Source organism: Manis pentadactyla, chromosome 4, assembly GCF_030020395.1.
Source record: "Manis pentadactyla isolate mManPen7 chromosome 4, mManPen7.hap1, whole genome shotgun sequence".
NCBI lineage: Eukaryota > Metazoa > Chordata > Mammalia > Pholidota > Manidae > Manis > Manis pentadactyla.
In genome coordinates this window covers 80,520,118-80,532,336 of record NC_080022.1, presented here as the reverse complement: position 1 = coordinate 80,532,336, position 12,219 = coordinate 80,520,118, and the positions used below count along the sequence as shown (strand labels likewise).

At 48.2% G+C, this 12,219-nt stretch overlaps 1 protein-coding gene across 5 annotated transcripts in view; it reads left to right on the top strand.

The window, feature by feature from the left end:
- Positions 1–12,219, top strand: part of BCAR3 (BCAR3 adaptor protein, NSP family member) — a 114,438-nt gene that overhangs the window by 57,074 nt on the left and 45,145 nt on the right. The window contains exon 1 of one of the 5 annotated variants that reach the window (XM_036906521.2): positions 1,855–2,097. The exons of 3 other annotated variants lie outside the window; for them this stretch is intronic. In XM_036906521.2, coding sequence (XP_036762416.2) covers positions 2,014–2,097 — 84 coding nt within the window. In that variant the 5' untranslated portion in view covers positions 1,855–2,013. Of the gene's footprint in view, positions 1–1,854; positions 2,098–12,219 lie in introns of those variants that run through there. One more of the 5 variants, XM_036906522.2, reaches the window with a different exon arrangement.

Here is a 12,219-nt window from a genome sequence, read left to right as displayed (position 1 = left end):
GGGGCTTTGGCTGACTAATGTCAGAATTTCTGTGCAGAATTTAAGGAGCTGCTTCCCTCCATTTCCCAGGTCTGGGAGGGTGTTTTTAGCCTGTTGGGGAGTTTCTTAGCCTGACAGAGCTGGTTGTTTCCTGCCCAGGGTGAAAACTGGGCTGCTTACCTGGTGGCTATCGGCCTGAAGGTGAGTTGTCCCCACAAAACTGCTGGGCCTGGGCCCGGGCCGCTCATCTGCACTTACCCTTTGGAGCCCATCTAACAGAAATGAGGGCAGAGACCATGCTTCCCAGTGGGTACAATACATGGACCTTGGAGGGCAGTATGGACCCTCCGACAACATTTCCTAAGACCGGTGCAGCTCAGAAACCCCATGAGTTCTACCACCCTCGGCTTCCTTCCAGGTTTGCAGTGGACTTCCTGGGACCCAGGAGCCCCCAGGTACTGTACATCTGACCTCCAGGATCTGGAGGAAAAGGAGTGAGGGAGGAACCGGTTAAGAGAGCAGAAAGGAAGTCAGCTCTCCCCTTATTGTTCTGTGGTAACAGACTCTTTGCAGCAACTTCCCCACGTTCTGCGTGTTTATTAGGCTCAGCCTCTGCCCCACTGGCAGTGTGAGCTCTCTCTCCACAGCCTTCGTTCAAGCACAGAAGCTGCTCCCCAGGGATTGAACAAACAGTTTTCTATTTTTACAGGCCGACTTGACCTAGTCCAAAGGCCGAGGCCTCCTGAGGATTTGACACTAATCCTGCTGGATATTTCTCATACCTCCCTCATGCCTCATCTGGTGTTGTTCCTTTCTGGACTGAATAGGTTCTGTTTCTTTCTCATTACAAGTTTCTGCCTGCTTGAAGTTTTAGAAAACTTCAGGACACATTCCATTTTTGAGTGTCAAAGCCACAGAAAGTTAATATTTGGAATAGTAGGAAAGGAAGAGCTACAGGCAGAAACCTGGGTTTGATTTAAAATAAAAAAAAAAGAGTCATTGAGCATCCACTCCAACTGGAAAAGCAATCGCTTTCCCCTAAAGGTGTTAGAAGCTCTCTGTAAGGGTAAAGGCCTCTTAGCGCAGGAGAATTGCCTGCCTGCATTGGACGTGAGGTCCGAGCCCTGGATCTGGGTTAGGCAGAGTGGTACTAAAGTTCAGATGGTAATTAAAGTGAAGTATGTAGAGTGAAGGAGGAGAATGAGACAAACAGCTGGGTCAGAAGAGGCTGTGTGTTCCCCCATCCTCCTAACAGACTGCACGGCCAGGTGGGGAGGACATGGGGCACTCTGGGTGTTTGCTGACAGACTTGCTAATTAAACACCAAAAGGCAGTATTGCTTTGCCAATAGTGATGGCTGTGCCAGCATTATCAGCTGCAAACTGGCTGCCAGGAGCATCCTAATTAAAAATAAACAGTTCTGGGGGCAGGCTAGGAGGGTGCAGACAGGGGTCCTGCCCGGGGTTCTCAGGACTTCCGGGATTGCTCTGAAGGGAAAGTCACACCCTGATCGCCTTTAGGTCCTGCTCTCAAAAGAGCCTCTGTCTCATCACAAGGTGGTGTGATAGGTGCACCCTTAGCCCCTAGGTGCTGGGGTGACGAGCAAACAGACAAAGCCCCTAGGAGCAGATTGCCTGGTGCCTTCAAGCCCTGGGAATCAAAGGCTGCCTGAGGGGGATGATGATTTCTGCTGGGTCTCTACATGGAGAGGACAGCTAAAACCCAAAGCCTCTTCTAACAGAGGTTAGAATTTCATCAGAAAGCAAGTCTGGTCACATGAGAATTTCTGGCACTGTGTGCATGGCAGGCTGGACACCAGCCTGCCAGAATTGAGCGAGTGGATTGTATTGGCTTCAGCGGAAGGAGAAGTCCCAGCCTGGCCTGGGAGCAGGAGCCGCTTCACTCCCTTGCCACAGGACCAGGACTGTGGGCAGGGGCTGCACAGCTGCTGCGGGGGACCCGGGCTCTAACGCCCCAAACCCCCCTTCCCTTAACCCAGAGAAGGTGTGTGGTCCAGGGACCCAAGACTGAAAGATGCCTAAGGAATGCAATGCTTTTCACACCCTCTCGGCAGCCCTGTGCTGCTTCTATCACCGCAAGTCTTTCCTGGGAGCCAAGGTAGGTGTGCTTTTGAGATAAGGTAATCTAAAAGTCTTTTGCGGGCCTTGAAAGCATTAGTTTTCTATGAGGTGCTAGAAAAAGTTTGCAGCCTGCTGGCTGTGGAAACAGAGGCACTTTCTTTGACTTGGATGGACTTTATAAGCCTCTAGTGAGTGGTGTGTCTGCCCTGGAAGCAGAATCCATCCCCACACAAGGGGGCTCCTTGCCTGTGTTTGGGGACCAAGCTCTGTTTTCCAGGGCATTTCCAGTCTCCTTGGGCTGAAATTTCTGCCGAAGTGATTCACTATTTTCCCTCTTCCTCTCTTTGTCTCTATCTGTCCTCCCTCGTTCATAATGACCATGAAGTGACTGAGCCTCTCTCTGCTGAACCCTCTGGCCCATTACATCCATAATGTGTGTAATGTACAGAAACCACCAAATAGCTCCTTCCAAGTCACAGCTGGTTTCTAAAATATTTCAGTATTCAGAACTGTCTTAACTGCTCCCATTTTTAACCTTTGTTACAAGACCCCAATGCCAAAGGTTGTGTGTAATAATATGTCAATATGCTATTTTGATGAAAATATTCAAAGAACCTCATTTGACTTATTCAAGATGAGGCTGTGTTCTATGTTGCCCACCTGTGACAACACCAAGAATTAAGATTAATATAGGCTCTCATTGATATGGGGGTTTGTCTACTTTGGAAAATATCCTGTCAGCCCTGGCCTGCCTGTGAACCTCATTTTTTCATGGGAAATAGGAGTCTCAATGCTCTCAAGAAATTCTTCCCACCCTGCCGGCTCAGCCCCCTCTCCTGAAGTGCAGACTTCCTCAGTGCCAGTGAAAAAGCCACAACAGGCTATGAAGTATTGTTTCTTCCTTCTCAATAATGCTTAAAAAAAAACAGGAAAATCTATTAAAGGGAGAAAGACCCCATTGTAGAAAAATATACAGTGAGGTGAGGATAGACTTTTGCTTTCACTGCCCTGTGGGAATGTTCAGAGTACCTTTTCTAACCATTTGGCAAAGTTCATTTTTGTCTCTTTGTCACAGAATTTGGAGGAGGGGGAGTAGTAGTGAGTCACCAGTTAAAGGTGTCCCCTCCCTAATTTAGGATCCCCTTTCTGTCCTAGAGCCCAGTGGGGGAATATGTGAACCGTGTGATTTCTGGCCTAAATATGGATCTTTCTAGCATCAGGCAGATGAAGTCACTCCATTAACAATATTTTTAAGCTGTCAAAGATAGACTGGAGGTCCCAGAGGGAACCATGCGCTTCAGGATTGGCAGTAGGTTTTCATTCTAAAAGCAGTCCTTCCATAGGCCACCTTCTGCTAATTCAGAAAAGCACAGCTCAGCATTTGGTATGTGAGAAAACAGCCCATAAATATCTGGGTCTGAGTGATAAGCCTGTGTGGATACCCCTGTTCCTCCGCAGTTACATCCTCCACGGCCTGCACAGCACTCTGTGGGGTTAGTCTGAACCAGCTGCCCCTCAGCTCGCCCCCCACTACCCCATCTCCCCACCAGGGTTGCCTTTGGTGGCTGACTACTGGTAGAAGTACCCTCCTTTCCTCCTGGGCTTCCTATCCCACCACCAGTTTTTTTGTGACTTCATCATAGCACAGAGAGAAGGCCTGACCTGCTCACTCTGCAGAAACCCAAGCCTTCAGACCCAACTTAGGGTTTCCCACTGACCCTGAAGATGTGTTTCCCTGTGTTGTTTTGCTGAGATAGTTACCTGAGAAAGAAAATCTGCCTGTGCTTAAATCCCTCATCCAGCCAGTGTTGCCCCAGTGATAATGCTGCACTGCTTTATTGACTCCCACTTTAATTAGGGGTTTCAGGTTTTGCCTCTTATAATTAGTTTCGGATGCAATTAGCATTTCAAAATTAAATTGGGATTGATCGCCTGATAGCCAAGCGGAAATAAAGCTCCAGTTCTTGACCATGTATGCCTCTTCCCGCGGTATGAATTTCTCATACTCAAAATAACACTGCAGTAGCCATGGTAACTTTCCATTTGGTCTAATCCATATCATCTCTGGAGAAAGTAGAATGTTATTAATAGTGTTTGTTGTATGGGAAGAAAACTAAAAATATAAAAGCTCCTTCGTTACATAGGAGACCAATCAAACTGGTGCTTTCAGGGAAAAAGAGCTCATGTGCAGAGATTCTGCAGAATTCAGAATATATTTAGGGGCCTCGTGGACCTGTATACAAAGGCCCTGAAAAGGAATTAAATAGGGGTCCCAGAATGGAGAGAGGACCATGGCTCTGCACACTGCTGGCCCTCATGAGCAGAGGCCGGAGATGTAGAGGTCATGACTTTAACATCCCCCAGGGTTCATAAAAGCCCACTGGATCATGAGTGAGAAAAGGAAAGGCTATTTTGCTTATACCCAGTGGAAAAGAATTTGGAAAGAAGAAATTCCAGATCTATAACCTCACTAAAGTGCATTCAAGTTTGAAAGTCCTTGAATGTCAGATGCAGTAGCTCCATCCCTGTGCAAGCACTCTGTTGGGGGTTGGGGGTAGGTAACAACTGAGGTCTGGGTCCTGCCTTTGAAGGACTTAACCACCACAGCGTTAGGTCATGGTGTCAGGTTCCATTTGCAAAGACTTTTGAATGCCCGAGTTTCTTCACAAGTCGTCTCACTGGAGTCACAAAACAAGCTCTCTGCATCAGGCAGTGCAGTAGTTTACCCAGTTCCACAGGGGAGAAACTGAGACTTAGAGACCACTGACCAGACCATTTAGTGGGGAAGCTGGAGTAGAAGTCAGGTTTTCTGGCCTCAAGAGCATGATCCTTTCTATAAAACCATATTAAGACCATTGAAATCTGGAACAAGGTGATCTTGTATACATTAATACTTCAGCTTACAGTTCAGTTAGGAAAGAATAGCATGAACCTCAATTTCAGGAGAGACTTCGGGGAGGCTGCAGAACTAGTCTCTGGAGAACAGGTAACTCTCCTGCAGGCAGAACCACTTTTATTTAGGTCCTAGTGAACTTCAGGAGGAGTTTGGCGAGGAGCACAATAGATCCCATTTCTGGAACTGGCAATGGGAACAAATCCCTTCTCTTTCTGGTGCCTCGTGTTTCTGATTTTTTTCTTGTGTGTGGGCAGAGGGCAAAGGAGCTGAAACTTGCTGCCTTACCAGTGACTATCCCTGAGGACAGTCAGGGTGGCTCTGTCAGGTAGCCCCCAGGGAACCCGGGACAAGACTTACCTGGCACGTGCAGAGCAGCTTCCTTTCGGAAACGGCCTATGCAGAGGGTTCAGAGCACAGAGCCATGGGCTAATAAAGTCTCCACTGACCGGTCACTAAGTCCGGGGGCAGTGATCCGCTCAACAACAAGTCCTGGCTGGAAGGCAGCCAATTTCAAGCGTATGCTTCCCACACGTAGATTTGACTCCTCACAGCCGTGAAGTGGTCTGTGGTGGGAAGAGCTTAAATGGTACAATTACTGTTGTTGACTTTTGTTTTTCTTTAAATTATTTCACTTGTCCCCTGAAAATATTTGGAGCATCTCTGAATGCACATGACAGCCTGAGGTATACAGTCTGCCCATCCCTGGAGGTTGAGCTCCTGGAACTTGTCTTCACTGGAAACCGCCTTCCTATGTCGGGGCAAGTGTGGGAGAGTGCAGGCCCCACCTGTCTTCCCTGTTGCTGTCCCTTGTCTGTCTACCACTGTGACATCGTGGGTGGTGGTGCCCCGTCCTGGTGGTGACAGCGGCCTGAGTTGCCTTCTTGGTGGGGCTGAGGTACCCTTAGCACAAGCTGTGCAAGGTGGGAAAAGCCTTTCCCAAGTGGCATGGCCCCTCCTTGTGGGGGCTGCTAGTTGTTCATGTCTCCCTCCTGCCCTCCAAAAAAAGCCTAGCACAGCTTTTTCAAAGAGACCTAAATGCATTCATTGGCATCAGGGAGCTTCAGGGGTCTGCCTTCAGCATTAGGGAAGAACATGCCTGACGGGGCTGGGTCCCAGCACCCCCCTCCCGATAGACCCCAGAGCTTGGAGCCTGGCCCAGGCCTTGTTTTTGTTGGAAAGACGTGGATGGGAAGCAGAGACAGGACTGGGATCCTGGGAAAGTTCTGTTAGCGGGTTCAGCACCTCCAGGACTGTAGAGAGGGGCCCGTGCTAAGCACTGGGGCAGACACTGGAGAGCCGGGGCACTCCGGCCAGAGGTCTTCCTGCACCACCATGTGAGGCCAGCAGGGCACGGCCCACCCAGGCCTCTGTGGCTGCATTTAAAAATGTCAGAAACAGCTCTGGGCCTTTTAGCTGATGCTTATTTGGGCATCTCCAGGATGGCAGAGGAGACATGGGCTGCTGGGAGAGGGAAGGGGAGGGGAGCCTCATGGGGTCACTGTCCTCACCTGATTTCCTGCATCACAGCTACTGCTGCAGTCTGGCTCTGGCCATGAGAATGTCACAGCTTATTTCTCTGGCTTATGAAAGAGCTATGATCAATCTGTTTGTATGAAGAGCAGCTCTTCCCAGGGTCCTCTAATACAGGTGTGCTTTCACAAAAGCAGTTACGCATAAAGAACCAACAAGTTGGAATCCTGGATTCTTGGTGGCATAGGCTTGAGGGACCAAAGAGTCAGCCTCCCACTCAGAGTTCATTGCCCACCCGCCTGCCCATGCCCAGCATGGGTACTGAGGGCCTCTGGGTGCTGGGGGGACGGGATGAATGGTCCTGCCCTGGGGAGCAATTCTGTGTCTCAAGACCATGCAAGTAGCTCCCTCCGAGGTGCGGCATAGGTGCAGAGGCAGGGAGAACACACAGCCTGCAGTGACTGGCAGAGGTTTAACCCAGCCCCGGGGCAGGGATCTTCCTGGAGGAGGTAACACTGAGCAGCTGCTCAAGGAGCAGCGGGGAGAGGTGTTCCTTTGCATCCTGGCCTTGCTCTTGAAGCCCAGCAGTGGAAGGAGATGGGAGTAGATAAGGTCTGTGTGTTTGGAGGGGGCGGGTGCAGTTTGGGGTTGGACACTTGTGTGTAGGATGATTCTGAGGAGCATAGCCAGCATCCCTCCTAACTTACGCCGGTATCCTTGGGGCCTCCCATCAGCCCAGCCTGTCCTTGCTCAGCTCACTCCAATCTTCCTCCCTCCACCTTCTCTTTAAGCCCTTTTTTAACATTCATAATAAGATCTTGCTTTTTACTTCACAGCAGCAGTTAAGACCTTCAGACACAGTTCCATCCCCACCCCTGCCCCCACGAGCTGCAGCTGTGCCCACAGCCATGTCCATGGTCCTTGCTTCCTTCCTCCAGCCTGTGAGGATGAAGTGTCCCTCTCCCTGCCACCTGCCCGTGACCACCCCCCTTCTTAACGACTCCTCTCCACTGCTCTCTCCGCAGGGACCTCAGTCTGTTCCTCTTTCCTGTGCTCTCCTCCTAGCTTATAAATGCACTCCAGCCCTTCCCATCTACCAGGAATCTCATTTCCATGTCTTCCTTCCTGGCCCCTGTCTTCCTCCATCCAGAAGCTCATGAACACCTTCTCCGCTTCCTCACGCCCCACGGGCCCTCAGCCCCTTCTTCTGGCCAGCAGCCTTGCCAGGTCTGACGGCGCATGCTGTTCCCTTCTGATGGTGTCGGGACTCTGCTGCGCTTGGCAAGGGGGCTGCCCCTTCCTGAAAGTCCGCCTGTCAGCCTCTAGGACGCTGCTCTGCTGCTTCTCCTGGATCCTTCCTGACTGGTCCTGCCTATTGTATGGACTGAATGTTTGTGTCCCCCCAGACTTCATGTTGAAATCTAACCTTGAATGTGAAGTGGGACCTCTGGGAGGTGATGGGTCGTGATGGTAGAGCCCTCGTGGATGGGATCAGTGCCCTTGTAAGAGAGCCCAGAGAGCACTCTTGCACCTCTGGCAGTGTGAGGACGCAGTACGCAGAGGGCTGTCCATGAGCCAGGAAGCAGGCCTTCACCAGACTACGCATCTGCCGGCACCCTGGTCTTGGACTTCCCAACCTTTAGAGTGTGAAAAAAAATGTTGTTTAAGGCACCGGTCTATGATATTTTTCTCATAGCAGTCCAGACACTGTCTTCAGTTTCTCTTTCTAGCCTGCCTCTTAAAAGCCAGGCTTAACATGCCCCTTACACCCCACCTCTTAGGTGGCAATTGACATAGGGTGCCCCTCGATAGTGAGCATTCTCGAGCTGTGTCTCCAGCCCGCTATTCCCCACAGTGCCTGGATCTCTCCGCCTGGTGAGCCACTCCACCCAGATGGCCCGCATCACCTCGGTCTGTACATCTTCCTGAGCAGACCTGTGCCCTTCTCGTGCTTCTATATTGGGAGTTGGTGGCTGTCCTCTTCCAGCATGTCCATGTTCCCCCCCCATTCATCTTTCATGTCTAATTAATTATAAGTCTTTGTGATTTCTCTCCTAAACAATCCTCTCATCTCCTGCTTCCTTCCTGTCTCTGCCACTAGTACTGCATTAACTCAGGCCTCATCATCTCTTGCTTAGAATCCTAACTGGTCATCCTGCCCTAGGTTTTCATAGGAGACAATTTCATCCTTACCTTTCTATTTGACATTTTAGAGATGGGGAGTATACTGTGCCCTTAAAGCCACACATTTCCACATTTGAACAACCCTGATTGCTAGAAGGTCCCTCTTCACATTGAGTCAAAATCTGTGCACTACAGTGGCCACCTTACTCTGCAGTCAATTGGGCATAATAGCCCTTCAGGGGCATTTTTCCCCTTTATATTGTAAGCATGTCTATTCTGAGGCCATATTAGTTGGTGTGTGAGTGACAACTAGAAATAAAACAGGAGAGATTCTGGATTAGTTGCCTTAAGGAGTTGAACCAAGAATATCTGACCTGTCCTGTTGGGACAGTACCACCCTGACTGAGCCTTCAGATACTTCAACATGGTCTTCGTGTTTCCTTTAAGTCTTTTCTATATACAGACTAAACATTTCCAGTTCCTTATATACTTTGGGAGATTTGGACTCTAGTTTTCAGTCAGTCCCTTGCTTGTTAAGTCTGAGCAAATCCTGAAAATTCAAGGCCTTGGTCATGTTTTTCTCTTGGGAGATATAAATATTCTTGCTCCCTGTCTAACCCCAGGGACACTGTGCAGATTCATGAGATCTGAGTTCTATTGTTTTGGGTGTCTTGTCCCTCTAAGTCCAGCTGCTGTTTCCTGTTTCTGTCACAACATCTAGCATGGTATTAGTGTTTTTAAAAAGCTTGTTCAATGAGATAAGTGGATGTCAAGCAAGGGCTTTGAGCTCCTCTAAGAAGAATATACCTTTAAAGTGGTGTGTGAGTTGTAGGTTGGAAGTGGTAGAGTTGATGCTTGGCCAAAGCCCATTTGTGATAAATCATTAGGTTTTACTGAGAACCTACTATGTACTTACCCTGACACATCATGTGCTTTGTCCCAAAGCTGATTTCTGAGACAGTTGTTAGTCACGATAGAATTTGGAAAGTCATTTATTCCACACCCCATGCCAGAAGGCTTTCTGATCATTGGGTTTTCTTCTGTGTGTTTGGCATATCTCGTCTTTCCTTCTAATTACAACTCCCAGGGTCTTTCAACCACAATGTATTTCATTTCCTCATTAGTGCCTCATTCATTCAAGGTGAATTAAGGCGAGTATTTGAATTAAGTCAATTTTGGTTTTCTGATACTCTTGTATTTTAGTGAACAGCTGTGTTCTACCAAATCACTCATAATTTAAGACGTTGAATTAACAAGGTTGAATCACCAGTAGTTGAGATTTATGGTTTAGCTCTTCTTGCATTCAGCTCGTCTTCAAACCCTTATCTTGAGGTCTGCCTTAGGCTGGGCGGTCTGTTTTTTCATTCTCCATAGACGTTAACAAAGCACTACTATTACTGAACGAGAACTCACTGCCAGACCCAGCGATTCATCTTTCACTTGTGTTGTCTCATTCAGCCTATGTGCCAGCCTGAAGAGAGAAAGAAGTATTTTCAGGAGTCACTTGAGGATATGGCTAAAGGGAGCAGAGCAGTTTACAGGAGGCAGTCCACAGAACTGGTACTCAGCTTTCATTTGAAGCCCTTTATTTCACTAGCCCAATAGATGATTAAGAGCAACCAGTGGCCTTCCGCCTTCCTCCTAAGTGTGGCACATCCAATTTCTCACTGGGAGGAACTGGAGTACAGGGCTGCCTCCTGGGGACAATGTGGTTTGCTCCTCGGCAGGCTGTTCCGGGAAGTCATCCTCTAAATTTGATGTAGAGAGGAAGGTGCCTGCTGCAGTTTTCAGCAGGGTGAGATGGTAACAAATGGCCTCTTAAAGATCTCATCACATTTTAGTTCATCTATTACCGGGAAAGGTGAGACCCCCTTGGAGCTGAGCACTGAGGGAGCCCATATAATGCTTTGTCGAGAGGATAAGGGGCATGTGGCGCAGGGAGGAGGGAAAGGAGGTCTTAACTTAAGGAGTGTGCTGAGCACGTTGGGTGACCTCTGTGGGGGACAGAAGCCACATATCTTGGTGTGGGACGTGCTGCATTCTGCCAAACTTAGATTCCTTCTTGCAGTTTTCAAACCAAAATCAGTCTCCTTAAGTGAAAGTTTTCAGTCCCTCAGTGTTCCATCAAAATAAACCTGCATCAAAAGCAAAAACAGGATGGGAAGGCATGGAGGAGACTACCAGGAGGCTGGTTGACTAAAAGGCAGCAGGAACGTAGCATCTGAGGTGCTGTGGCTCTGATCAGGATGAATCTAATGTGATGAGCTTGACATGGAGGATTAGTTACTGCCGCCTGCTTAGATGGTGCACTGCTTCAAGTCTCCCATCTGCAGAAATTAAAACTGAATTAGACGTTTCCATTCACACACACAGAAAGCAGACTTTTAATGAGGATGTCTCAGAACCTTGATAAGCAAGAAATTCCACAGCTATCGTCTTCATAGTTTCTGAGCCTCGTTTAATAAGCATTTGATAAGGTTTGATAGTAATTAAAATGAAATTTCTTGGATTCAGGCTCTTGGGGGGGGGTTTGATGTCACTCTTCTGTCTGCATTAGGGCCTGATGGCTCCTGTATCATCACTTGCCTGTGAAAAGAAAAATCACATATAGTAAAAAAAGTGAAGCATCTTGAATTAACAGCAAATTGCAAATCAGTTTTTAATGGCACTGGTGTGATAATCTGATGTAAAGTGTGATAAATTACATAGGTTTAATTATAAAACAGTAAAATGTCTTCAAAACCCATCTGCAGAATCCTTGCTGACAATGTGATTCTTTCCAGGATTTGGAAAACAGAAATTTATATCGCCAAGTTACTTAAACATTAACATCAAATAAATTGAAGTGTTTCAGAATGCTAGAACCTAACAGAGATTTTATGAAATCTCTTTGCTATTGATTCCTCTTTCAGAAGGGGCCAGAAGCCCTCGCTGACCTCAGATAAGAGAGAACTCTGATAACTGCAGGAAAACTGCATGTGGTTGATGGCTACACATTCTCTCCCAGCGTGTTGTCACCTCAGAGAGGCTGTAACCCTTGTCAGGCGCTGGAGTCTTACTTACCCACGTCTGCATTTAGCCGAGGAGGCCGAGGGGCCTCTGCAGGTGCAGTGAGTCCTTGAGTTTAATCAGAGGCACAGCTTTCAGTGACTATCAAGCTCCTGATTTAAAACTGACTTCCAGATTGTTTCTGCAGAACTTTAGCCAAGAGGGTGAAGTCATTGCAGGCACAGTGTTCCATGACTATCAAGCTCCTGATCTAATACTGACTTTCTGATAGTTTCTGCAGAACTTTGGCCCAGAGGGTGAAGTATGTGTGGGTTAGGAAGCTGCCTACTAAGGCTGCTTCACTGAGTTTTAATGTGGGGAGTGAAAGGAGGCGGCTCAGAACAAGGGGCCCAAGTGGGACCAGAGGCCCCCATTTGTCAAGAGCCCAACACGTAAAGGCGGTGAGGCCCAGGGAACACACTCAGGGCCTCTTTCCTGTTAGCTCAACAAGTATCTTCTGTGAATTAGAACAAGGCATCATTTCCTCAAGATGCTTCATTGCCATCTGCAAGGCAGCTATTGTGATCACCATATATATTTTCCATGGCTGTGTGTGAAAGGCATCTCCTTAGATGTATTGTCACTGTGATGAACATGTCCTGGAGCCAATGGCCAGGCCAC